The sequence below is a fragment of the Pecten maximus genome, chromosome 15 (genome assembly GCF_902652985.1).
Source record: "Pecten maximus chromosome 15, xPecMax1.1, whole genome shotgun sequence".
Lineage (NCBI taxonomy): Eukaryota > Metazoa > Mollusca > Bivalvia > Pectinida > Pectinidae > Pecten > Pecten maximus.
Genome location: NC_047029.1, coordinates 23,360,274 through 23,388,093, shown reverse-complemented (window position 1 = coordinate 23,388,093; position 27,820 = coordinate 23,360,274). Strand labels below are relative to the sequence as shown.

The window sequence follows — 27,820 nt, the reverse complement described above, 5'->3', positions numbered from 1 at the left end:
AGGTTCGACAAAATAGGGATGTGCAATAGTCATTTATTTCTATTTCAATACCATATCAATATTGGAATATAGTTATCAACTAAAGTACTACAAACACCTTTTCTGTATCAATATAATAATATAGAAACGGATATCATTGCAATATCTTTTTTCGGTGTCAGGACAATACAATAATCATAATTGACAAGTTTATTTATAAAACATGCAAGTGTAAAAAGACAACATAAAATAGACAGAAACATATTTAACAGTTCATTTATTTCTAACCTTGCAGTTCTCAGCGAACAATCAAAATTCGTTTTAAATATCTTTTAAGGTTTGGTTTGGTTTGGTTTATTTTGTTTAACGTCCTATTAACAGCTAAGGTCATTTAAGGACGGCCTCCCGTGCGTGCGACATGTATGCGTGTGATGAGTGCGTATGTGTGTTTTGGGAGGCTGCGGTATGTTTGTGTTAAGTCTCCTTGTGGTAGGCCGGATCTTTTAAGGTACTTAAAGAATGAGGTAGACTTGAAATCATAATCTATATATATGATATATATATATAGTTGCCTGTTTGTATCAGAGTTTGTCAGTTAAAACAATTTAATTAACCTCAATGCTACCAGTGGAGGTGATAGAACATAGCATAAACAATTATTGAAAAGGGTCATTTTACATTCCTTGTACATAACAGGTAATGCTGGGGAGATTCCTTTGTTTCTATTATTAACCCACGAAATTACCATGTGTATTCGGGATACAAAGTGAGGTTGAAGAGCTGAAGTAGTAGATATATGAGAATAGTTTTGATAGCAAAAAATCACTATTTCACTTAGTAGATAGCAAACTAGAACTGGAAAGCAAATGTTGACACGTTCTAAGGTTGACAATTCTGGTGTTTACCCAGGGGTGTTAAGACAAATGTTGACACGTTCTAAGGTTGACAATTCTGGTGTTTACCCAGGGGTGTTAAGACACATTGATGTGGCGCATTTTCTATGATTGTTGAATGCAAAACACATATGTTTCAAAATAGCTTATATTTTAAAATATCAATAAACATAAATTGTATTTTTCATGGTTATGATTTTTATTTTGGTAAATTATTGTATGCACCAACAGGAAGACATATGAGAACGAGGTTTGCTTATGAGGTCAACCGGCGTTGAGAAAATAAACTACCGGTATGCAAGTACCGGAGTAAAATGCATTACCGGTGTATACAAGGGAAATAAAGAACATTTTGGTAATAACATTTTATGAAGTTATTTAAATCACTAACACACATATCTCAATAGACACAGCACATTTTTCAAACAAATAATTTCAAGAGTGCAATTAGAGGAAATTCAACGGTCGTAGCCAAGACGAAGGCAGCCATCAGTGACATGGTCGTGTGACCAATTATAAGATAGAGCTGTAACAGAACAGAAATCAAATATGTAATGTGACGTCACAATGAAAGGAATTTTCGTCAAAAATATTACATTGTTAATAGGAAATTAAAACATTTTCGAAACAGAATTACAAATTTTAAACATTTCAAAATCATTTTTCAAGCAAAACTTTTTATCTGAAATTTTTTTGTAAATGTGAATCTTAAATATTAGAATTAACAGGAATTACCTATTAGAAGCAAAAATTTAAAACTTTTAATTTCATTTTGAAATTAAATAGACTTACCATACTGTAGTCATCCAAATAGAAAAGGGAGCGCCTTGAGAACCCGTGTACTAACATCACGACCGGATGGATGAGATAGGTGCAGTAGGTAAGTCGGGACAATGGAACAAAACCACTCCAGGACAAGAAGGAATTGACAGGACCTAGGAAAACCAAATCCGAGACATAAAAAAAAACAAGGATTCTGACTCAAAATCCACAAAACAAGGCTAAAATACCAACAAACTTATATATTTGCCACGACATCTTGGATAAGAAAAGAGGACCACGTGTTCCGAATGAGTAAGCGCCCTCTGGTTTATCGGCAAAACTTGAAATTCAAAACTGGGTTTTCATTCTCAAAAATGAGACCTTTAGCGGTAATAATTGCAGAATATAAAGCAATAATACAATGAAATAGCCGATCATTGATATAAATGTACGTGCGTATTAACAAGCATTTAAATATAAAATTTGGTTCCTGAAATTTATCGTCAAATTATTATATAAAATGGCATGAATTCAGAGTATATTCACCTACATTATATTCGTTAAAGCTTATGCAATATCAAATAAAAGCAAAATGAGCGGAGGGCTTCACATATATATCCCCACCCACCAATTGAATAAATATGCCAATGCGTTCTTGTAGTTTCGGCCTTTGACCTTTAGCTTTGAACAATGACTTCTAGATATAACATTTTTATCAATTAAGATCCCTTGTTCAGAAGCTTTTAATTTTGAAAGTGGTCAATGCGAGATTCTACCTTTAAGCGTTAGCGATGACCGCCAAAGTTTGATAAACATTAGAAAAGTATTGTGTGATACCAAGGTGTGAATATGAACTTAATTTGTCTATTTGCCCTTAGGGTATATTAACCAAGCACGGATGGAAGCACAAAATTATTACTCCCCTTTACTGAGCGGGGTATATAACCATGGTATATACTCGGTTTCTGATTCCAGATACCAAGATGCAAAATCAAAGATTCATAATAACAGTATGCCGGTACAAAATGTGTGCTTTTGTTTTTTTTTCATAATTCCTAGAGTCATATACACAAGATACACTCCATTGCCTCTCAACAAAAAATAAGTTCAAAGAGTTCAAAGACATAACAAGGACATTTCGTTCAGGGTTTTGTGTGATTTTTCATAATTTTTCAATAATGAAATATTTGTAAACCAAAACAATTAAACCGATTAGGTATTTGAAATTGCAAATGCATTACTGCTACTTTATCGATTCTCGAGGGTTTCAGATATTTTGATGAATGATTTTGAATTAAGTCATATTGGAATAGCCTGTTATAGCCAAATTACCAAACACGTATGCACATTTGTGTGATTATATGTTTTATGAATTTATCCATGATGTAATTAATAACGCATTCGCTAATTTAAAAGATAAAAAGAGAGGCTCAAAATTTTGGAAAGTGGTAATAGCATAAATTATGTAACTCTTTTGGTAAAGCATTAAAATATGTTTTTTGTTTCGAATCAACCATACTTACTGTTTTCAGATATATATATTACCTTACTCGTTAATAAACGCTTTCTTAAGCATTCAACACAACCGAAAGCGGATGCATGGCTTGTCACAACAAAAATATATTAATAACACTCATGGCATTTAAATATCTATCCTCAACATCAACAAAGAGAAGAGACGTAAACATTTGAAAATATTCAATTAATCATCAATACATCAACGTAAAACGCTTTTACGTACCGCCCATATGATTGTGGCAGGCTATGATGACCCAGGCAACACACAACGCCCAAAAGGGGCGGTCTAAAGACTCATATAAGGCGTTCTGTAGTCTAGTCCACGGTTCTCCACCCTCCCTGTGCATGGAGTATTTTGAGTATTTTAATGTCAGACCAACTAGAGTAGCGATTGTCCATCCCGCAAGTCCAATCATCTGTAGGGATTTACAAAAGACACACAGTATATTAGAACATTTCGAACAAATTGAGATTTTTGATTAAAAGACCCACATTTTCAGTAAATTCCATAATAATCGGGCTCAAAAAAGCTGCAGAACATGTTTATAGTGTAAAACGTGTCACTACTAAGTATTTCAATGAATTTTATACTCGAATTAATAATGAAATTGCTTTATTGATTAAACAGTTTATTTACAAAGTTAGATGTTTACACAAGTCACTTAATGTTACATCATTATTAATTTCAATTCAAGAGTACTATAATGTTCAGAAATATAGTGCTCGTGGTAAAGGGGAACAGTATTTTAAAAGATTTATTTGTGATTGGAAAAAATGGTAAAAACTAGTAGAGCTTGATCTCACCTAATACTGACAATTGTCCATCATATATGTGTATGTTAAATATCCATCCATTCTTTTTATGCTTTACATTGTCTTAAAAAGGCCAATCTCTATTTAGTCAGATTTTGTAGTTAAAGATTGCTGGTTTTGATCATGGTAAATTAGCTATATATAGTCATGTAATATTAAACAGAACATTATCAAAGGTTCGCAGCAGGGATTTTTAATTAAATTCTTTATCCAGTCCTCTGTCTGTCTGTCTGTCTGTCTGTCTGTCTGTCTCTCTGTGTGTGTGTGTGTGTGTGTGTGTGTGTGTGTGTGTGTGTCACAATTATAGATCTTAAAGAAATATGAGGTATGTTGTTTTGTTTTTTTTATTAATTTTTTTGTGAGAGGATATGATAGATGTAATTGGCTGAATCAGTGTGGAGTCTGGTCAATCATGTCAATGACTCTGTTGATGTGGAAAGACTTGATATGACCAACACAGACACTTAGCCCTTGACATGATTGATCAGGCTACCAGGAAACTGAATATGTTTGTGTGTGTTTGTATTTTCTGTGTCGGTGTATGAGGATGTGTGTATGTTGTGTATGTTTAATGATGATGATGATGATGATGATGATGATGATGAAAGACATAATTTGTGATGGTGAAAATGAAAGTATGAAAAACATACCGATTGGAATCGATGTATGTATGTGTGTGTGTGGGGGGGAATATTATTGTATTTATGTATTAAAATTGCCTTAAAAATTAAAAATTAAAAAAAAAAGTATTTCAATGAATTAAACGTGTCAAGTTGGTTATGATATATCTCGTCTGAAAATCCAACTGAAGTACCTCACATCTGCATTATCATAGGTTTATACAAATTGAGTAAATGCTACAAAATGTTAACAGGGTTATGTTCGCATGGGTAAATTTCGCGATTTAAATGTGTAAATTATATGCGCGGGGAAAAGTTTTCGTCCAAAAGGATTCCGCGTAATAAGCGTAAATTTTCCCCTCGCGAATACATATTTTTTTTCATATATTACAACTATTATTCAATTCCTTGTTAATGTACGGTTTTTCACCGCCAATACATCTTTACAACATTATCAGAGTTTAAGATATTTTTAATGGCACTGTTAAAATCCGTGCCCATGGCACGTGATTTACAAATCTAGTTGAACACGGATCAAGAAAAATAATTACCTTCTTGAATGGTTTTCTTTGACGTTTTCTTAAGAAAACCCCCAACACCAGTCCGATCATAAATGGACTAATGCGACACCACGGAGCTATGTAGACATATCTGAAATAGCCATCGTCGGCCGCAAGCCTCCTGCAATTCAATTTCACTCGTTTTACAAGGATTTACAATATTCACGTGAAAAAGTCGAATAATATTTTTTAGTACTCTACAATGTTTTTTATCACGGTCATTATCATAACTTTGGAGATTTTCAACATACAAAATGGCAGTTCTCGCGTATCTTTGAAGGTGAAAAAATGTCATTCCTTTTCACTTCCGATATATTGTATGCACACACAAAGGTTCCTAAAATGGAATCCAAAATATCTAGGGAAAATTTTCGGGAAGGTGACCCGAAAGCCTCACATTCAAAAATAACTACTTTATTCGTAGTCTTCAACAATGTTTACATGACTATACAAAATAACATAATTATGATAGAGACATTTTTTATTGAAAAGATAGAATAGCAACATGTAAACTTATCCAGTGATACATACGATAACAGGGTTCCGTTGTATATATATTGTTTCCAAGCTGCAATACCCATACTTCCCAGCATCAGAGCCACACTTGCACCGATTCCGACTCCTAATTTTCTGTCAATCAATTGATACAAAACATTATGGTTCCGTTGTCTGTGTCCCGGTTCTAACTTTATGTGGGTTGACAAATATCAGTCTAAAATGTTTGACACCATAATCTTAGTGAGTTTCCCTTGTGTGATATGAAGGTAGACGCTTTCCTTTCCGGAATACCTACTCTTAATGTACATATACTGGTTCAAGAGTTATTATTCTTAAGATATATCGACTGTGGTAGTCCTGAATTTTTTTTCGACAAATATTGAACATACTGCAGAATCACACAAAGATGACACATTCAATTTACGAACAAAATCGTATTTCTATCCTAGCATCGGTAAAACGGGGCAAAATATCAGTATACATGGGTATGCATACGCCCATGCTAAAGGAGAATCAGACTAGATTTTTCGAAAATGTCACATCTTCCGTTTTATGTCACGTTACCTAAGTAAGAACCGGAATAATAACAGCAAAAAATATTGCAACGGAGATCTATTATCAAGTTTTACATGCAAATATGCATACCAATATCACTGTTTCTACGCGTTATAATTGAAAAATGAATCAGTATTTGGGCTATGGAGGCATTTTAGATTGTTTGACTGTTCTTTATATACAGATAAATCTTGAAATCTCAAAGTCAATTTTGCCACTGGGATACTTTGAGTTATCCCTAGGTTCGCGGTAACCGAAGATAATGTATAACTATTCTTTTTACTATCGGAACTAAATTTGGAGTCTTCGAGTTCAAGGCAAAAGAGCCTGATTTTAAACATGCACCAAAATGCCTCTATCGCTTACCTTTATGTACCAAGTACTATTGCAAAATACTACCCACTTGACCTAAGTAGCTATGGCCTATGACCCAGTGACCTTGATCTTTCGTTAGATGACTCTTTGTCTAATTGCAACCAACAAAATATTCATCAGTGAAAAAAACTAAATTTGACCTTGACTTTTTGCCTTACGACCTTGACCTTTTCCCATATCACTTTTATGAATTTTGTTGGTCAGTTAATTCTCAAATTACCATCAGGGAACTAAATGTGTGGATGGACAGACAGACGGACGGAGTGAACGCTAAAAGGCATTTGTACAGTTTTGAAACTCCATCACCTAGCGATCCTTCCAGTCAAAATTAAGTAGATTCTAAGCATTGGTCAAGAAGTCGTTTGAAGAAATTATTGACGTCCGGACTGAAGACCAACGACAGACGCCACGGTATAGGATAAGCTCACCTTAGTCCTTTGGACCAGATGAGCTAATAACAATGTAACACAAACATCACATAACATATTTTTGACATTGTTTTGAAATATATATCTACATTGTGTTTTGATAAAGGGGCGGATTGCCTCGAAAATTTAACAAGCCTCACTGTCCACACTGTTTGAATTACTTCTTAAAACGAATTGAACATGAACATTATTTGGACTTTTCGTCAAATCAAACCAGGTGAGCAGTACATGCCCCCAGGGCCTCTTGTATACTTACGCCATCATAAGGAATAAAATCCCTAACGAAACTATATAGAACTGCATGTCAATAGCCATGTACCACGACCATCCCATACACTGAAAAAACAAAACCAGGATACAATTGTCTCAGAAATACTCGCTGATAAAACAATAACTACATACGGTCCGTCAATATTTACCCTATCTCAAATTTGTTACATTTTGCATTGATAGTATTATAATGTATTTGATGTATCTTTCAACTTACATATTTGGTCATATCTTCATAGAATTGACCAATCAGGATGCTATTTTCATTTAATATTCTTTTTATGATTAAAACATCAAGCGAAGGAAAAAATTGTTTGTTTAGTAAATGCATATACAAATTGATTAAAGTTTGCATTCCTACGTTATGTTCCTATTACATCAATATCCTACGACATCGAGGTATCAAAACTATTGTGACGTCATAAAACATAAAGGTTTACTTAGGTGGCGCTGGCCTGGCAAGACAGTTAGATTTCTGCAATAGGATAAACTTCACCTAATATAGTAATCAAGCATTTGGGTATGTTGCTGCTGTTTCCATGGTAAAAGTTATATTATTTTAATAATTTGACGACTTTCACTTGTGAACCTGTGATTTGACATTGAAAATTGATGTTGATATTGTTTGTGATGGCGTGTATTGTGGTGCGCAGTATAGTAATAAAATTTCTGTGTCAGTCTAGGAGCACGCAACAAACAATTACATCATAAAGTATTATAATGAGTATCGTGCCTACAGACATTGCCAACAAATGGAAACAAAATGAATGTGCTTTGTCATATATAATAAAAATGGTGTCATTAGCTATAACTTATGAGCCGTGGTAATAAAACATTTGCTGTTGAAGAGTTACCTGTTCATCTGCCTTGACCAAGTTGTTGATGTATAAGAGATTGGTCCACCAATTATCCTTGCAGTATTGCATAGATTCCAGTTCAACAGGCATAAGGGGCCCGTTTGCCATGTGTATAGTCAGAGTTGCGTATATGAGAAGCACTAGCATGTATACCGGTGTCAGTCTAAAACAGGTAACATAGTTACTAAGACGTGCAAGATCAGTGATAAAGAGAAGTCATGATCCGCTGAAATCTAAAATAAGTTGTAATCAAATGATTAAAATGAAATGAGTTATCGGGATTTGTAAAGTATCAGATATTTTAAAACGCCCTGTATGAAGTAGATTTAACGCCATATTTATTTTTGGTGCGCTTAAATTTTATCTTTTTGTTAGATTTACATTGTAATTTAAAACGCAACATAATGAAATGTAATAATTACATTCATATTTTAGCGGAATGCTTTAAGTATAAAAAGCAATAAAATAATATTAGCACTAAAATGTTTACGTTTAGAATATCCTGAATATTTTGAAGTTGAAAAAGGGACATAGTGATCACATTAAATATATTAGATTAAATAGACTTACCTCAATATCCTGAGGAAGAAATAACAGAACACATATCTGCCTATGGTTGATCCAGTCAGTTTAGACTTTAGCCTCTCCAAATGCTTCAATTGGGTGTATGTCAGAAGTACACCACTATATATGACAGAAATTGTCAGTTTGTAATAATGTATATTAATTGTGTTCAATACAAAAGTCAGTTACACAGTAGTATTCAACGAGGTAGCTGAGATAAGTATCGATTGCAATTAAGTATATACAAACCAGCATATTGACCAAGAAACAAAGAAAATGTCTCAGTTTGGTTTTTAGATGTACAACATTGTCAACGTATTAAGGTTAAAGGCAACCGAAGAACAATTTGGTTTGGTTTATTTTGTTTAACATCATATTAACAGCCAGGGTAATTTAAAGACGTGCCTGGTTTTGGAGGTGGATGAAAGCCTGAGTACCCGAAGAAAAACAACCGACCTACTGTAAGTACCAGGTTGTTAATAGGACGTTAAACAAAAACAAACCAAACAAACCAAACCATTGTTTAGGCCTTTGTTTTATTGTCTATTTTTCATTTATTTTTGTCTATTGTTTTAGTGTCTATTTCTGTATTATCTATTGTTTCATTTCTTCATATCTATTACTTTGGCTATTTTCTATTGTCTATTTTTTATTGTATGTTGCTTAATTGTCAATTGTTTTATTGTTTGTTTTGTTCACGATTTTATTTCATCCTCGAAAATAGAAAACTTCTTGAAAATAACTTTCACAAAATATGCCTTCATTTTTCTGATGCCTTCAACACAGTTTTGTATGGAATAACCATATTAACACAAAAGACAAATTCCGTAAAGCTGTTAAGGGTAAACACACACCTGTCTGTTTTACGATAAATTAAAATGATTCTTTTAACAAGAATATAGTTACTACTGTGTGCATTTATGATATGGATTGCGGTAATGTTTTTAACCTATCTTTGTCGAATGAAACTTAATGCTGAGTATAAATTTGGTAACAATAACATTCAGCATGTATGATTCTAATGAATTTCCTATCATTCTCACCTTAACAGCAAGAATGTGTCCACTGGCGAACCGCCCGAAATTATCGCTTGGAACGTAAATCTCTCTGGCAATTTTAACAGATCCTGGGCGTTAACTGTAACACGTGGAAATATAGCGCAAATAAAAAAATATGCATTTAATATTATACTACTAATTACGGCATCTGCATGAATTTTATATACAGAGAATGAATACTAAAATAAAAAATTATATTTTTATCAGTATTTAAGTGATAATTATAAGAATGATTTTTACCATCTTGACCCTTTAATATTTAAACATCAGATTAATATGAAGGCCGCAACACAACATAACTTCGAGAAAATTGTATCAAAATAAATATTTAAGGAATCTGTCTGAAGAATATCTGGGACCTCTTCATACATTGGCCATACATTAATCAGAAATATGCTTCTTAACTATTCTCCGGGAGCCCATTAATTGAAATCGGATATTTGCTATACACGAAACATGTATTGCGCCCTCGGGAACAAACAATTTTAAATATTAATACCGTCAATAGACAAAAAAGGAGCCAATATTAGTCTTACTCTCTGTAATGTTTTAAAATATGTTTTTGTGTATAAGGTGATGTCCGAATGCATTGCTGTAGCAGCAAACGTTTCAGATCATTTCACTAGCGCAGATATCGGACAGCCTTGCCTATCATACCTCACGTGATACTTTGATGTCACTTCTGGCATTTCGCTTGTTTTGTATGTGTCCCTGACAGTTCAGGTAGGAAATCATGACGTATAATCATCATAACACCTTATTTTGACATACATAATAAAAATAATTTCACATTGAATAGTGGACATCAATCAAAGTTATTTATGTTGTTGCTTCAAATGGACGGTAGCTTGATGACGCAACGAACATTTACTTATAATGGATTTTTTATTGATTTAAGGAATTTATGAAAAGATTACTATTGTTTGTAGTGTGCAGTCTGTTGAATATATATTGCACAAGTCTTTTCAGTGAACTTACCTATTGGCCATACTTTATCAGCGTGACGAGTCAAGCCGTGAGAAAAACTGTGACAAAGCACTACCCACGTAACAGATATGAATCGTATTCCATTGATACAGGTCACAGCGTTGGGAGGAGTCTTCCCACTCAATATCGTCGGAATGTTCATTTGTAGGGCAAAAGCCTTAATGATCTTGATAAATATACCTGGGTATAAAAAAAAGATAGGTAAAACTTATAAGCAACATGAATAATAGTGCATATTGATGTTGATATTACTATGTTTTCTTATAATAGTTTTATATTTCACTACCTTCGAATGATATACGAATACATACAAGCTAAGGTCCATAATCATGTGTTTCTGTTTTAGCTTTCCTGATAGTTACAAGCCATCTTACTTCATTATATGAATTAGAATCGTAATCACGTATTATGATGTTACATTGTGGATACCAACACTAAATGGGTTTGGCATAGAGTTGGCATGGTAAGTAGCATAGCTTTCTTCCTAACACAGGGAACACAGGGGAGACCGTCCTTAAATGACCGCAACCGTTGATAGGACATTAAACAATGCAAAACCAAAGCAAATCAATTGACATCATTGCACTCAGTTAAATGTGAAAGATCAGTGAAAATATGAGGATATTAAAATAACTCACTCTCTGTCCTCTTGGTTAATTTTTCTTTACCAGACTGAGGGGTTGGTAACTCATGGTTTGTGCTCATTCCGCCGTTTGAACCATTATTCGATTGTTCAACATTGTTAACATGTGTTATGTTAAGTGTTGTATTCTCGGATTCCGTGTTCAATACATATTTTTCGGGAACAGCATTTCCATTTGTGTTCATGGTGTTTTCGCCCAATACATGAACATCTTTCAAATCCCCATTGTGTTCTGTACTCTCGTCAGTTTTGCCAGCAATCTCGCTAGAAAACCCTTCATCTTTAGCAAGCTCGTGTGTTTCCCCGATAATACCACGAGTTTCCATCGCAACATACGTAGTCCCGCTGAAGACAAGGAATACTAAAAAGCCGAGAATGGACCTGAAGTGGAATCATTGAATATATACTGTTAAGAAAAAGTATATGATATTTATTTTTATTCAATTCATATCAAAATCAGTGAATTTAACATATTTTTTAATGAAATATACACTACCATATGAATAGAATATAAAATCTGTAGAAAGTATTAAAATTTCTTTGATACTTGCCTTATTTATGAAATTCTTTCAATCTCATTTTCACTTTGTACAAACTGTTACTGCCACTTGTACTGTATAACTCCTTGAAATTATGTCACAGTGATGATATATTGTTTGCGATATAATTAGTAAAATACGACAGTTTATATGAAATTTTAGTAACAACATCGCCTAATATCTGATGAACAGATTGAAAGTTCATTTTAATCCCCCCAAACCGCTCGATTCTATTTTAGAATTGGTCGGAAATAGCGAAGCTTAATACTGAAAACTCCTACCGCGAATCATTTGTTTATTGTAATGTACATACTAATTAAAACATTATGATTAATGAATGATAATTGCTATAATGATAATTTCTTTACAAATTATCATGTCAATTGATATACGATGTAGACATTTTATATAAATATACATTTCAAAAAGCAGAGTTAATATACTAACTCTTAGATATTGTGTTTTCTTCATAAATGATATCTTATATTCAGTATTTCATCTTTTAAACTTCAAATCTTCAAACTGGACATTTCAAATAGCAGGTTAAATATAAGATATGCTTTATGTTTAAACAATTTTCAACATGAAATAAATCAGGTTGAAATGTGTTAAAATTGTAATATAACAGGAATTATGTTAATTTCTTTGAAATTTTTAATAAAGAGAAAATCTCAGAAGGATTTCTTGGGTAAGCATAGCATTGTTAAATACTGCAATGCTAAGTTTCAGATCATCTTTATAGTGCATTTGTATCTAAGTTTCGTGCTTACTCTTTAGTATTTCAGTATCAGTTCGCATCATCTTGTAACTCTTAAAGACATCGCAACTTTCAACCAGACTTTATTTTGAGAAATTCAAAGCTGAAGCTGAAATTTGTAAATTTTATCAGATTGAACTCCGTAAACATACTCAAATCTTTGGCTTTTGCACATTGTTACAGATTAGCACGATGAAGAATTAGAGCATATATCATTTTCTATAGAAATAGTATTATAAAGTGTTATTAGGGCAATAACGACCTAGCGTAATGCATCTAGCATGGAATGCGCAAAATAAGATTACCGCTAAAAAGTACATTTACAGTAGTTAAACATTTAACAGCCTCGTTTTGATACTCTTATATTGTCGTTAATAACAAAATTCTTTTTGTTGTCATACTTACACTCATCATATTCTTAAATTATTCCCTTTTGTTGTTTTTATCTCTTTATTCAATTAGATGCATAGACATTACTACCAGTGATACATACGATAACAGGGTTCCGTTGTATATATATTGTTTCCAAGCTGCAATACCCATACTTCCCAGCATCAGAGCCACACTTGCACCGATTCCGACTCCTAATTTTCTGTCAATTAATTGATACAAAACATTATGGTTCCGTTGTCTGTGTCCCGGTTCTAACTTTATGTGGGTTGACAAATATCAGTCTAAAATGTTTGACACCATAATCTTAGTGAGTTTCCCTTGTGTGATATGAAGGTAGACGCTTTCCTTTCCGGAATACCTACTCTTAATGTACATATACTGGTTCAAGAGTTATTATTCTTAAGATATATCGACTGTGGTAGTCCTGGATTTTTTTTCGACAAATATTGAACATACTGCAGAATCACACAAAGATGACACATTCAATTTACGAACAAAATCGTATTTCTATCCTAGCATCGGTAAAACGGGGCAAAATATCAGTATACATGGGTATGCATACGCCCATGCTAAAGGAGAATCAGACTAGATTTTTCGAAAATGTCACATCTTCCGTTTTATGTCACGTTACCTAAGTAAGAACCGGAATAATAACATCAAAAAATATTGCAACGGAGATCTATTATCAAGTTTTACATGCAAATATGCATACCAATATCACTGTTTCTACGCGTTATAATTGAAAAATGAATCAGTATTTGGGCTATGGAGGCATTTTAGATTGTTTGACTGTTCTTTATATACAGATAAATCTTGAAATCTCAAAGTCAATTTTGCCACTGGGATACTTTGAGTTATCCCTAGGTTCGCGGTAACCGAAGATAATGTATAACTATTCTTTTTACTATCGGAACTAAATTTGGAGTCTTCGAGTTCAAGGCAAAAGAGCCTGATTTTAAACATGCACCAAAATGCCTCTATCGCTTACTTTTATGTACCAAGTACTATTGCAAAATACTACCCACTTGACCTAAGTAACTATGGCCTATGACCCAGTGACCTTGATCTTTCGTTAGATGACTCTTTGTCTAATTGCAACCAACAAAATATTCATCAGTGAAAAAAACTAAATTTGACCTTGACTTTTTGCCTTACGACCTTGACCTTTTCCCATATCACTTTTATGAATTTTGTTGGTCAGTTAATTCTCAAATTACCATCAGGGAACTAAATGTGTGGATGGACAGACAGACGGACGGAGTGAACGCTAAAAGGCATTTGTACAGTTTTGAATCTTTATCACCTAGGGATCCTTCCAGTCAAAATTAAGTAGATTCTAAGCATTGGTCAAGAAGTCGTTTGAAGAAATTATTGACGTCCGGACTGAAGACCAGCGACAGACGCCACGGTATAGGATAAGCTCACCTTAGTCCTTTGGACCAGATGAGCTAATAACAATGTAACACAAACATCACATAACATATTTTTGACATTGTTTTGAAATATATATCTACATTGTGTTTTGATAAAGGGGCGGATTGCCTCGAAAATTTAACAAGCCTCACTGTCCACACTGTTTGAATTACTTCTTAAAACGAATTGAACATGAACATTATTTGGACTTTTCGTCAAATCAAACCAGGTGAGCAGTACATGCCCCCAGGGCCTCTTGTATACTTACGCCATCATAAGGAATAAAATCCCTAACGAAACTATATAGAACTGCATGTCAATAGCCATGTACCACGACCATCCCATACACTGAAAAAACAAAACCAGGATACAATTGTCTCAGAAATACTCGCTGATAAAACAATAACTACATACGGTCCGTCAATATTTACCCTATCTCAAATTTGTTACATTTTGCATTGATAGTATTATAATGTATTTGATGTATCTTTCAACTTACATATTTGATCATATCTTCATAGAATTGACCAATCAGGATGCTATTTTCATTTAATATTCTTTTTATGATTAAATCATAAAGCGAAAGAAAAAATTGTTTGTTTAGTAAATGCATATACAAATTGATTACAGTTTGCTTTCCTACGTCATGTTCCTATTACATCAATATCCTACGACATCGAGGTATCAAAACTATTGTGACGTCATAAAACATAAAGGTTTACTTAGGTGGCGCTGGCCTGGCAAGACAGTTAGATTTCTGCAATAGGATAAACTTCACCTAATATAGTAATCAAGCGTTTGGGTATGTTGTTGCTGTTTCCATGGTAAAAGTTATATTATTTTAATAATTTGACGACTTTCACTTGTGAACCTGTGATTTGACATTGAAAATTGATGTTGATATAGTAATAAAATATCTGTGTCAGTCTAGGAGCACACAACAAACAATTACATCATAAAGTATTATAATGAGTATCGTGCCTACAGACATTGCCAACAAATTGAAACAAGATGAATGTGCTTTGTCATATATAATAAAAAATGGTGTCATCAGCTATAACTTATGAGCCGTGGTAATAAAGCATTTCCTGTTGAAGAGTTACCTGTTCATCTGCCTTGACCAAGTTGTTGATGTATAAGAGATTGGTCCACCAATTATCCTTGCAGTATTGCATGGATTCCAGTTCAACAGGCATAAGGGGCCCGTTTGCCATGTGTATAGTCAGAGTTGCGTATATGAGAAGCACTAGCATGTATACCGGTGTCAGTCTAAAACAGGTAACATAGTTACTAAGACGTGCAAGATCAGTGATAAAGAGAAGTCATGATCCGCTGAAATCTAAAACAAGTTGTAATCAAATGATTAAAATGAAATGAGTTATCGGGATTTGTAAAGTATCAGATATTTTGAAACACCCTGTATGAAAATGTCTACGTTTATAATATCTTGAATATTTTGAAGTTGAAAAAAGGACATAGTGATCACATTAAATATATTAGATTAAATAGACTTACCTCAATATCCTGTGGAAGAAATAACAGAACACATATCTGCCTATGGTTGATCCAGTCAGTTTAGCCTTTAGCCTCTCCAAATGCTTCAATTGGGTATATGTCAGAAGTACACCACTATATATGACAGAAATTGTCAGTTTGTAATAAAATATATTGATTGTGTTCAATACAAAAGTCAGTTACACAGTAGTATTCAACGAGGTAGCTGAGACAAGTATCGATTGCAATTAAGTATATACAAACCAGCATATTGACCAAGAAACAAAGAAAAGGTCTCAGTTTGGATTTTAGATGTACAACATTGTCAACGTATTAAGGTTTAAAGGCAACCGAAGAACAATTTGGTTTGGTTTATTTTGTTTAACATCATATTAACAGCCAGGGTCATTTAAAGACGTGCCTGGTTTTGGAGGTGGATGAAAGCCGGAGTACCCGAAAAAAAAACCCGACCTACTGTAAGTACCAGGTTGTTAATAGGACGTTAAACAAAAACAAACCAAACAAACCAAACCATTGTTTAGGCTTTTGTTTTATTGTCTATTTTTCATTTATTTTTGTCTATTGTTTTAGTGTCTATTTCTTTATTATCTATTGTTTCATTTCTTCATATCTATTACTTTGGCTATTTTCTATTGTCTATTTTTTTTATTGTATGTTGCTTAATTGTCAATTGTTTTATTGTTTGTTTTGTTCACGATTTTATTTCATCCTCGAAAATAGAAAACTTCTTGAAAATAACGTTCACAAAATATGCCTTCATTTTTCTGATGCCTTCAACACAGTTTTGTATGGAATAACCATATCAACACAAAAGACAAATTCTGTAAAGCTGTTAAGGGTAAACACACACCTGTCTGTTTTACGATAAATTAAAATGATTTTTTTTAACAAGAATATAGTTACTACTGTGTGCATTTATGAAATATGGATTGCGGTGATGTTTTTAACCTACGTTTGTCGAATGAAACTTAATGCTGAGTATGAATTTGGTAACAATAACATTCAGCATTTATGGTTCTAATGAATTTCCTATCATTCTCACCTTAACAGCAAGAATGTGTCCACTGGCGAACCGCCCGAAATTATCGCTTGGAACGTAAATCTCTCTGGCAATTTTAACAGATCCTGGGCGTTAACTGTAACACGTGGGAATATAGCGTAATTAAAAAAAATATGCATTTAATATTATACTACGAATTACGGCATCTGCATGAATTTTATATACAGAGAATAAATACTAAACTAAAAAATTATATTTTTATCAGTATTTAAGTGATAATTATAAGAATGATTTTTACCATCTTGACCCTTTAATCTTTAAACATCAGATTAATCTGAAGGCCGCAACACAACATAAGTTCGAGAAAATTGTACCAAAATAAATATTTAAGGAATCTGAAGAATATCCGGGACATCTTCATACATTTGTCATACATTAATCAGAAATATGCTTCTTAATTATTATCCGCGAGCCCATTAATTGAAATAGGATATTTGCCATACACGAAGTATGTATGGCGCCCTAGGGGACAAACAATTTTCAATATTAATACCGTCAATAGACGAAAAAAAGAGCCAATATTAGTATTACTCTCTGTAATGTTTTAAAATATGTTTTGCGTATAAGGTAATGTCCGAATGCATTGCTGTAGCAGCAAACGTTTCAGATCATTTCACTAGCGCAGATATCGGACAGCCTTGCCTATCATACCTCACGTGATACTTTGATGTCACTTCTGGCATTTCGCTTGTTTTGTATGTGTCCCTGACAGTTCAGATAGGAAATCATGACGTATAATCATCATAACACCTTATTTTGACATAAATAATAAAATGAATTTCACATTGAATAGCGGACATAAATCAAAGTTATCTATGTTGTTGCTTCAAATGGACGGTAACTTGATGACGCAACGAACATTTACTTATAATGGATTTTTTTATTGATTTAAGGAATTTATGAAAAGATTACTATTGTTTGTAGTGTGCAGTCTGTTGAATATATATTGCACAAGTCTTTTCAGTGAACATACCTATTGGCCATACTTTATCAGCGTGACGAGTCAAGCCGTGAGAAAAACTGTGACAAAGCACTACCCACGTAACAGATATGAATCGTATTCCATTGATACAGGTCACAGCGTTGGGAGGAGTCTTCCCACTCAATATCGTCGGAATGTTCATTTGTAGGGCAAAAGCCTTAATGATCTTGATAAATATACCTGGGTATAAACAAAAGATAGGTAAAACTTATAACCAACATGAATAATAGTGCATATTGATGTTGATATTACTATGATTTCTTATAATAGTTTTATATTTCACTACCTTCGAATGATATACGAATACATACAAGCTAAGGTCCATAATCATGTGTTTCTGTTTTAGCTTTCCTGATAGTTACAAGCCATCTTACTTCATTATATGAATTAGAATCGTAATCACGTCTTATGATGTTACATTGTGGATACATACACTAAAAGGGTTTGGCATAGAGTTGGCAAGGTAAGTAATATAGCTTTCTTCCTAACACAGGGGATGCCGTCCTTAAATGACCGTAACAGTTGAAAGGACATTAAACAATGCAAATACAAAGCAAATCAATTGACATCGTTGCACTCAGTTAAATGTGAAAGATCAGTGAACATATGAGGTGAAAATATGAGGATATTAAAATAACTCACTCTCTTTCCTCTTGGTTAATTTTTCTTTGCCTGACTCAGGGGTTGGTAACTCATGGTTTGTGCTCATTCCGCCGTTTGAAACATTATTCGATTGTTCAACATTGTTATCAGGTGTTATGTTAAGTGTTGTTTTCTCGGATTCCGTGTTCAATACATATTTTTCGGGAACAGCATTTCCATTTGTGTTCATGGTGTTTTCTCCCAATACATGAACATCCTTCAAATCCCCATTGTGTTCTTTACTCTCTTCAGTTTTGCTAGCAATCTCGCTAGAAAACCCTTCATCTTTAGCAAGCTCGTGTGTTTCCCCGATAATACCACGAGTTTCCATCGCAACATACGTAGTCCCGCTGAAGACAAGGAATACTAAAAAGCTAAGAATGGACCTGAAGTGGAATCATAGTATACATTGAATTTATACTGTTAAGATAAGATATGATATTTGTTTTTATTCAATTAATATCAAAATCAGTGAATTTAACATATTTTTTAATGAAGTATACACTACCATATGAATAGAATATAAAATCTGTAGAAAGTATTAAAAAAAGTCTTTGATATTTGCCTTGTTTATGAAATTCTTTCAATCTCATTTTCACTTTGTACAAATTGTTACTGCCACTTGTATAACTCATTGAACATATGTCACAGTGATGAAATATTGTTTGGGATATAATTAGTAAAACACGAAAGTTTATATGAAATTGCAGTAACAACATCGCTTAATATTATATGAAAAGATTGAAAGTTCATTTTAATCCCCCCAAACCGCTCGATTCTATTTTAGAATTGGTCGGAAATAGCGAAGCTTAATACTGAAAACTCCTACCGCGAATCATTTGTTTATTGTAATGTACATACTAATTAAAACATTATGATTAATGAATGATAATTGCTATAATGATAATTTCTTTACAAATTATCATGTCAATTGATATACGATGTAGACATTTTATATAAATATACATTTCAAAAAGCAGAGTTAATATACTAACTCTTAGATATTGTGTTTTCTTCATAAATGATATCTTATATTCAGTATTTCATCTTTTAAACTTCAAATCTTCAAACTGGACATTTCAAATAGCAGGTTAAATATAAGATATGCTTTATGTTTAAACAATTTTCAACATGAAATAAATCAGGTTGAAATGTGTTAAAATTGTAATATAACAGGAATTATGTTAATTTCTTTGAAATTTTTAATAAAGAGAAAATCTCAGAAGGATTTCTTGGGTAAGCATAGCATTGTTAAATACTGCAATGCTAAGTTTCAGATCATCTTTATAGTGCATTTGTATCTAAGTTTCGTGCTTACTCTTTAGTATTTCAGTATCAGTTCGCATCATCTTGTAACTCTTAAAGACATCGCAACTTTCAACCAGACTTTATTTTGAGAAATTCAAAGCTGAAGCTGAAATTTGTAAATTTTATCAGATTGAACTCCGTAAACATACTCAAATCTTTGGCTTTTGCACATTGTTACAGATTAGCACGATGAAGAATTAGAGCATATATCATTTTCTATAGAAATAGTATTATAAAGTGTTATTAGGGCAATAACGACCTAGCGTAATGCATCTAGCATGGAATGCGCAAAATAAGATTACCGCTAAAAAGTACATTTACAGTAGTTAAACATTTAACAGCCTCGTTTTGATACTCTTATATTGTCGTTAATAACAAAATTCTCGGAATGACTACCAATTAAACCGACCTTTCTATAGTTTTGTTGTCATACTTACACTCATCATATTCTTAAATTATTCCCTTTTGTTGTTTTTATCTCTTTATTCAATTCCCACATGACGTGGCATATAAGGTAGTATCGGTCTTTTTATTTTTTTGTATTTTTTTGTATTTTTTTTTGTTATTTTTTTCATTTTTATTCTTTCTTTGCCTTTAACATTATTAAATATCGTAAATTAGACAAATACATGTAACAAATATAGAACAAGAAAATGAACTCACAGGGTAATGATTGCCGCTTTGTCCTGTGTTATGTCCGATTCCTGAAGACATTCCACCCTCTGTACATTCGCTGTGGCGTTATCAAAGGCATCTGTTGGAAAAAGTGATGACATCAAAGAGTCGATAAAATCAGAAGAAATAATTCCATTGTGCAACGCAATTACCAATCTTTACTCTTAAGTCAATGATCATCTGTTGCCGTAATAAACTTCTCGGAAAATATCTTATTTATATGTTAGACATGGCCAATGATATTTTTTCCTATTGTTTATGCAATATTTGCGACTACCAAAATGTTTTGGGAACGGTGCCGTTGACGATTGATGAAGCAAATCTAAAATCTGAGCTAAGGATATGTTACCTTTAGGTTGGACCGGAGGTATATGGTTATACCAGAGGTAGATTATACTTAAAATTCATACCTGTTTCTAAGAAATATCCTACACTATTCTTGTCATATACTTCTTAATTAACATGACTGTATTTTTCTAACGAACTACGTTGCGCCATAGTTAGCATTACTATTTGGTTATTAGCATCAACCGGTTAATGGTTTTACTACTAAGGTACACCGGAGATTAATCTGGAAGAGTTTTGTATACTCCAACATGATCTTGCATCACAAAGAGTCATCTTTATTGTAGGTACCAAAAATAAATATTTCAATTCGCTTCTTGATCTTGAAAAATTACATTCAAATGAGCCCAATTGGGCTTCTGTCGTAAGGAAAATTCGCTTTCATGTCTCGATATCAAAGCACAAAATTTCCGGGGAAAGAAAAATGTGAAATATGTTTTTTTTGTTTTTACATTATGTTTTCAAACTTTCAAAATATAACTACGTTGTCTATATTAAAGAGTAACTTACCTAATTTCAGAAGTCCGTACACGTCACTTCCTGTACAGGTCTCAGGAACACACAGTCCCCAGGTAATCCTCCCGTTTACACCAGAACCCTCCTAAATACAAAAAAAAACATACATCCCTTATGATTGTACGATTATATAGAATAGGATTATGCAATTTTTTCGAATTTATAAACGATTCTGAAAAATAGGATTATGCAAGTCTTCGAATTTAGACGATTCTGAAGAATAGAATCATACAAGTCTTCGAATTTATAGATGATTTTAAAGAATAGGATTACTCAAGTCTCCAAATTTATAGATGATTTTAAAGAATAGGATTATTCAAGTGTTCGAATTTATAGATTATTCTAAAGAATATGATAATCCAAGTCTTCGAATTTATAGATTATTCTAAAGAATATGATAATCCAAGTCTTCGAATTTATAGGTGATTCTAAAGAATAGGATGATACAAGTCTTCGAATTTATAGGTGATTCTAATGAATAGGATTATACAAACCTTCGAATTTATAAACGATTCTATAGAATAGGATTATGCAAGTCTTCAGTATATGTGTAAATGTGTATCCACTTTATAGATAGACAAATGTACGACTACCGTCCTTTCTCAATGTGCTAATTTTGGTTCCTTGTCATTGGCTGAGTTCTACATTTGATAAAATATTATTGTATTGCAGTCGCAAATCTTTCGAGGAAATAGGGAAAAATCACCATAATTACAAAAAAAGTGGAAATATTTAAGTCCATATCGCCTGAGAGTGTATAGGGTTTACATGGCGGGGTGTTGGCGATTAGAGACACGCTTAACCTTTCGGAGTCTTTGAAACAGTTTCTGTTTAAATCGATATTTCTATACATATTAAGTATTATCGATTTTGAGTTGTTTAGAATTAGTATTTTGTTGACTCTTTCTTTCCATGAATGGTTCCCTTAAGATATGTTAGATACTGGTGTTGAAACTCGTAAGTCAGCACTGGACGCTTGACCGGGGGAATCCTTGCGACATCAGTGTATAAGAATAACTCACCGCATTTATTTTCATCGCGAGATTTGTCACGAAGCCGAGAACGAAGCTACAACATCGTAAACTTGGCTAATAATGCTTTCATTTGAATATATTAGCGAAATATTTTCGTAATAACTGAACAAACATAAAACTAAACACTTAATTCTAAAATATAGCAATATGCATGCAACAAAACATTGAAAAAAATCAGAGCGGTGAAGTTGGCAATGTTCGAGGAATATGGAAAAAGCTAACCAGTAATCCAATAGACGTTCGGCAAATTCAGAATTCACGTCTTTTCCTTTTCTTCTCTTGCTAAGTTCTTTCCTAAAGAAATCCTGGTGTGTTGCCGATTCCAATCCCTTTCACGTTTCTTTTTGGCAGAATCTTTCTGCAATTTTGCTTTTGGCACGCTTTTGGCACGCTTTCGGCACACCATTTTGTGTTTACTGATAACCCGCCCGTTGGATTGTGGGACTACTCAAGTAATTCGCGTAGAAACTTGGTCAGTCGTTATTTTTATATGGAATTTCCCGTATAATTTCAAAAATAACCATTTTCCTCCAGTTTTTGATTTTTCGAAAATTTGTTAAGTATATATTAATTGAAGACTGTAAAGAGGTCAAAATATAAACATTTATATATGTATATTTCTTTGGTAGTATGGGCTTTAAAACTTACAATAAGTTCCATTTCTCCATTTGATATAATGGCTCGACAAAATGTGGACCCGACCGATCGTGGATACCGTGGAGACGTTCTTCGGATGTTCCCAATGACTTCGTTGGCTTTGATGTCGGATCTAGCTACAGTACACTGGTCCATGTTACCAAGAAAATTCATGTTTCCCTTTAAAACTCCTGAAGGGATTTTCCCGTTCGAGTCCATCACTGTTAACCGAGAAAGAAAAAACATGTCAGGGGCGTAGCTTGCTATATAAAAAAAGCCCGGGCTTGCACATAAAAAATCCTAGTATGAGTTATTAATAAGCCATGGTCTTGTAAAGTTAATTTATCTACTATGTATTGTCGACCCGTCAAGGTCTTGAATGTAGAATCACAAAAAAATCTAAACGTAGATTAATTAAAATTAATGATAATGAAATACGCAGATAGCCATGCTGTTTTTCGAAGTCCGGAAATGGAAACCTGAAGTCGTATCCGTTTATTATTATAAATCTAGGGGTTTCCGGTGTTTAGTTGTTTGGTGCGTAAATATGAAGAAAGCACAATCAACGATATATATCTAGATAGCTTCTTCAAACCTAAACCGAAAGACACGCAAAGTCAAAGCCCGACAGAAGAAATTGTCGAAAATGTTAAATCGACATCTAAAAGTGACACCTCTCAAATTATAATGACACTCACACCTTATTTAGAAGTATGGTCCCAAAATCCCAACCAAGAGGAAATGTACAATCTACGATATAGAGAAATATGGATTCCCATCAAGGTAGGCTTCATGAAGACAACGATTCGTACACTCTATTTTTCTATCTTTTTATGCCCAATTATATGAAGCGCCGTTTTTATATTTATTCATTATTTTCACATAGGCTATGCTATGCATGATTCGAATTTTACATGTGTAAATAAATAAAGCGTCTCAAAACATTTTGCGATAATTACATATTCTTTAAAATCACTTTCCGTAGCGTAATGGGTCCCGTCCGATCTCTCCTCATATCCTATAAGAGTTACCCAAGTTACATGTAGGTCACGGGTCAGCGTGAGATTTTGATACTTGTAAATGGAACAGAAACGGATCAAACATCAACGCATAATTATTAAGTTTTCATACAGGTAGAAAACGGACCTATTATTTTGATTTTAATAACACAAGTTTAGTACTATCAAGCATTACCGAAATCATTTCCAGGGGCTGATCAATTCCTTAAAACCATTTTCCGTCGGGGGCCTACGCGGCCCCCAGACCCCTCGCCTGGGCTTGCACATGTCTGAACCTCTAGCTACGCCCCTGCATGTTGTTACATGTGTTGATGTGGGTGGAATACTCTTATTTTCAGAGAAAATTGCAAATGTATCCAATATTTTTTTCCAAAACATAGGAGTAACAAGGAGGCTGTGATTTTATTAGTTTATTTTTCGGAACCCGTTTTTTTATGGTTACCGACGATAAACAATATTTCCTCGCTCGCTCTAGCAGTCCGACGAGTTATCTACGGCAGCGTATTCAGACTTATAAGATAAGAAATGTGTCATGTAAGTGAAACATAAACTTAAGTGGCACCGGTGTATCAGATGAATCACAGCCAAATAGATGACATTAGTTACCGGTTGAGTTACAACCTTGACTTCTTTAATTCGAGCCTTCCAAGGTGTATTTTGCAATAATGACATTTAGCTACTGATTCTTACGACAGAAAATGTCTAAAGCTTATCAAAATAAAAACAGAATATCCCGTGATTTTCACAAATAAAAAGAAAACAAAAACAAAAACATCCCACTAACATCAAATCGATTACGATCCACTTCCATCTCTGTTAAAGATAATAAACAATGATAAATTTACTGCTGTAAAAGAAAGATTGTTATTATTCGCAAATGCTTACCTCATTGGGAATCATTTAGAATAGTTAAGCTCATAAGTATTTGGTAAAATGTCTTATCAATATATATATTTATTCGTGAAATCATAAGCAACGAGTTATTTGATTTTGTGTTCAACATCACTTCCCAGTACTTTACTATCTCTACTGCTGATTAATAGATTAGCCTGTCTGTTTACTGAATGAAAAAAGCTTTCTTCTGATTTGGAACTATTTTTCTGAACGCCCTCATTTTTGAGGACTTCAGTGAGATGCAAAAGATATGAAGTACACTGTACTAGCAAATACCTATCAAACATACAGTATTCACAAAGATTTCATTTCGCAGTATAAATATTTACCGATTGTTAATGTCTGCGCAATCATTACTAACCCCAAATACAGTGAAAATAAATTATTACAAAACCGATAGTTTACATGAGAATTGAAATATTAGTCTATCACTGATTTCTTATCTTTCAAAAACTTAAATGACAGTCTAGATAACTTATTACCGGTAAATTGGTCGTCGGCGGGTATCCGATCGAATTTATTTAATCTATCAATTTTATAGTTTGTTAATGTTGCGACCAAGCCTTTTATATTTTATGATGACCGATTTAGTGTTAACTTCCGGAATCTCACGCATCGGAAATACCGCCAATATTTTACCATATACCACTGTCGTTATTTGCAAGTAAGTCTATTCATAAATTCAATATATTCACATTTATTAGTTTTGATTTAGTCCGTGAGCTTTTGAACATTGACAGAAAATTGATTTACCGAATAATAAGGAACAACCATTAAACTTTCGGATGGAATATAACCACAATGGATCATCTTCGTTTTAACAATGCTTACTTTGTATCGCCCAATCCTTTCCGTCTTTCGCTGCGTCCAACATGTCTACTGTATCTTGGTAACAAACATCGTTGATAGGGAATTCTGCAGTTGAACTGTTGTAGGGCAACAACTGCCGCACGCTTGCTGAACCTATTATAGTCGGCATCAAGGCAAGGAAGTCCATATCTTGAAAAACACTGACGTACGTATTCATTGGGTCAGTAATGAGAGATGCAGTACCGTCATTGGTCTGTTCATTGTAGGTTTTTATAAAATCAGCCTCAAACATTTTAAAAGCATACATGACTGCTGGATTTTGCTGTGCGCCAGTTCCGCTCATCAGTGTGGCGAAGAGAAATAATGTATCGCCATTATAAAGATGATCGAGGACTGGTTTACTGGCGATATAGGATCTCGCTACAAGTCTCTCCATATTTGAACTGGCTATCACTGTCCTTACAATATCTAATGTGTTGCTGTTGTCGTTTAGAAACCCTGTTCCTTCCTTAGCGATACGTTGTGGTAAACCTGATTTAAGGAAACCTTGGCTGAGTTCATCTACGGTAATATCCATCACAGTTTGAAAGGTAGGAGAAGACACAATTAAAGCAGTCATCTCGATTGCCTTGTTCAACAGTATGATGAAAATAGTTGAATCAGTCTTCTTGGCGATACTGTTCTATAAGAGGTTTGGCGATTGATATACTTCGAGTTAAAGCCCTGACATAATTGAACTCTGAATGGATTTTTTGGATATCATTATCTGAAAATGGTTGGGATGAATTCAGTTTTAGATCGGTATGTAGAATTGCTTTCCCTATCTCGTCGACAATTACTCCGGCTACACCTTGGACAATTTGATCCCGAAGAAAATCTGGCAAAGACGTCAAAACATACCATGATATAGCATCCAGAAGCTCAGGGGTCGCTGATGTTTTTCCTGATGAAATATTTTTGGCTAAGTCTCTAGAAGCCATTATTGACTCGTACACATAGTGGGCTTCCGTCTCATGCTTTAGGAAATAATCAGCAATTAAAGAAGCCTTGTCGGTGTTAGATAAATTCTGACCAGCTATATTGGTCATGTTTAAATCAATGGTCAATGACAATGATACATCAATGCCGGCTAAAATCACTACGGCGAGGTAACAGTACCGATTGTGTTCCATCGTATTATGAAGTTATAATTATTCCAGCAGAAATTTCACTTTGAGTTTTCTCGGAGAAGACAGTCGAGATTTCCTAGACAGTTAGACATCCCATCACTACAGGTAGCCTTGCCACACGATTCCAGATGTCGTCCAAATACAGATTCCTGTCTAATGCAAGTTGCACTAAAATGTTGTCGGTATAAATAATGGCGTAGTGTTGATTTCAATTACCGATCTAGCCAATAGCGAGTTAGGCCCCCGGCAATTACATTATAACTATGACTGATCTATGAATGATGAAATTGATTGATAAAGTCACGTGTTCAAGTGAATTATATTATAGCTTGTGTAACGTACAAGGGCAATGATGTTTATTTCAAAAATGTTCACACGAATTAATTTATTTCGCAGTGATTTTCTAAATATCGTATCTATTCATATGTATCGCGTTATATTTAAATAAACCAAAGTTTGATAGTTTTATGTCACATTATTTAGTTTTAACACTAAAAACATGCGATACTTTTGTGAAGAAATATTGCAGATCTGATAGTGAACAAATGATTAATTTTCATCCGGAATAAATTATATTATACTCCCTTCGCCCCTATAATTGGTTTGTCTTATAAACACTCATTATCTTTTGTATTAGATTTTTATACAGTGAGTGCCATTGTACATGTATTTATCCTGCAACTGCCACCGCATTGTCGGAATACACCCACCGTATATATTTTTGCTGTGTACA

At 33.6% G+C, this 27,820-nt stretch overlaps 1 protein-coding gene across 1 annotated transcript; it reads right to left on the bottom strand.

The window, feature by feature from the left end:
* Positions 1-15: 15 nt before the first annotated feature.
* On the bottom strand, positions 16-27,652 carry LOC117343323. Its single transcript, XM_033905665.1, has 22 exons — positions 25,940-27,652; positions 23,208-23,416; positions 21,520-21,610; positions 20,653-20,743; positions 18,682-19,067; positions 18,031-18,219; positions 17,040-17,133; positions 15,998-16,111; positions 15,586-15,751; positions 14,751-14,830; positions 13,170-13,268; positions 11,376-11,761; positions 10,729-10,917; positions 9,736-9,829; positions 8,699-8,812; positions 8,126-8,291; positions 7,258-7,337; positions 5,677-5,775; positions 5,137-5,266; positions 3,376-3,568; positions 1,665-1,807; positions 16-1,398 (listed from the first exon to the last, which is right to left on the bottom strand). The coding sequence occupies exons 1-22, from the start codon at positions 26,535-26,537 to the stop codon at positions 1,294-1,296; spliced, it is 3,816 nt and encodes a 1,271-aa protein (XP_033761556.1). The 5' UTR covers positions 26,538-27,652; the 3' UTR covers positions 16-1,293.
* Between the last annotated feature and the right edge of the window lie 168 nt (positions 27,653-27,820).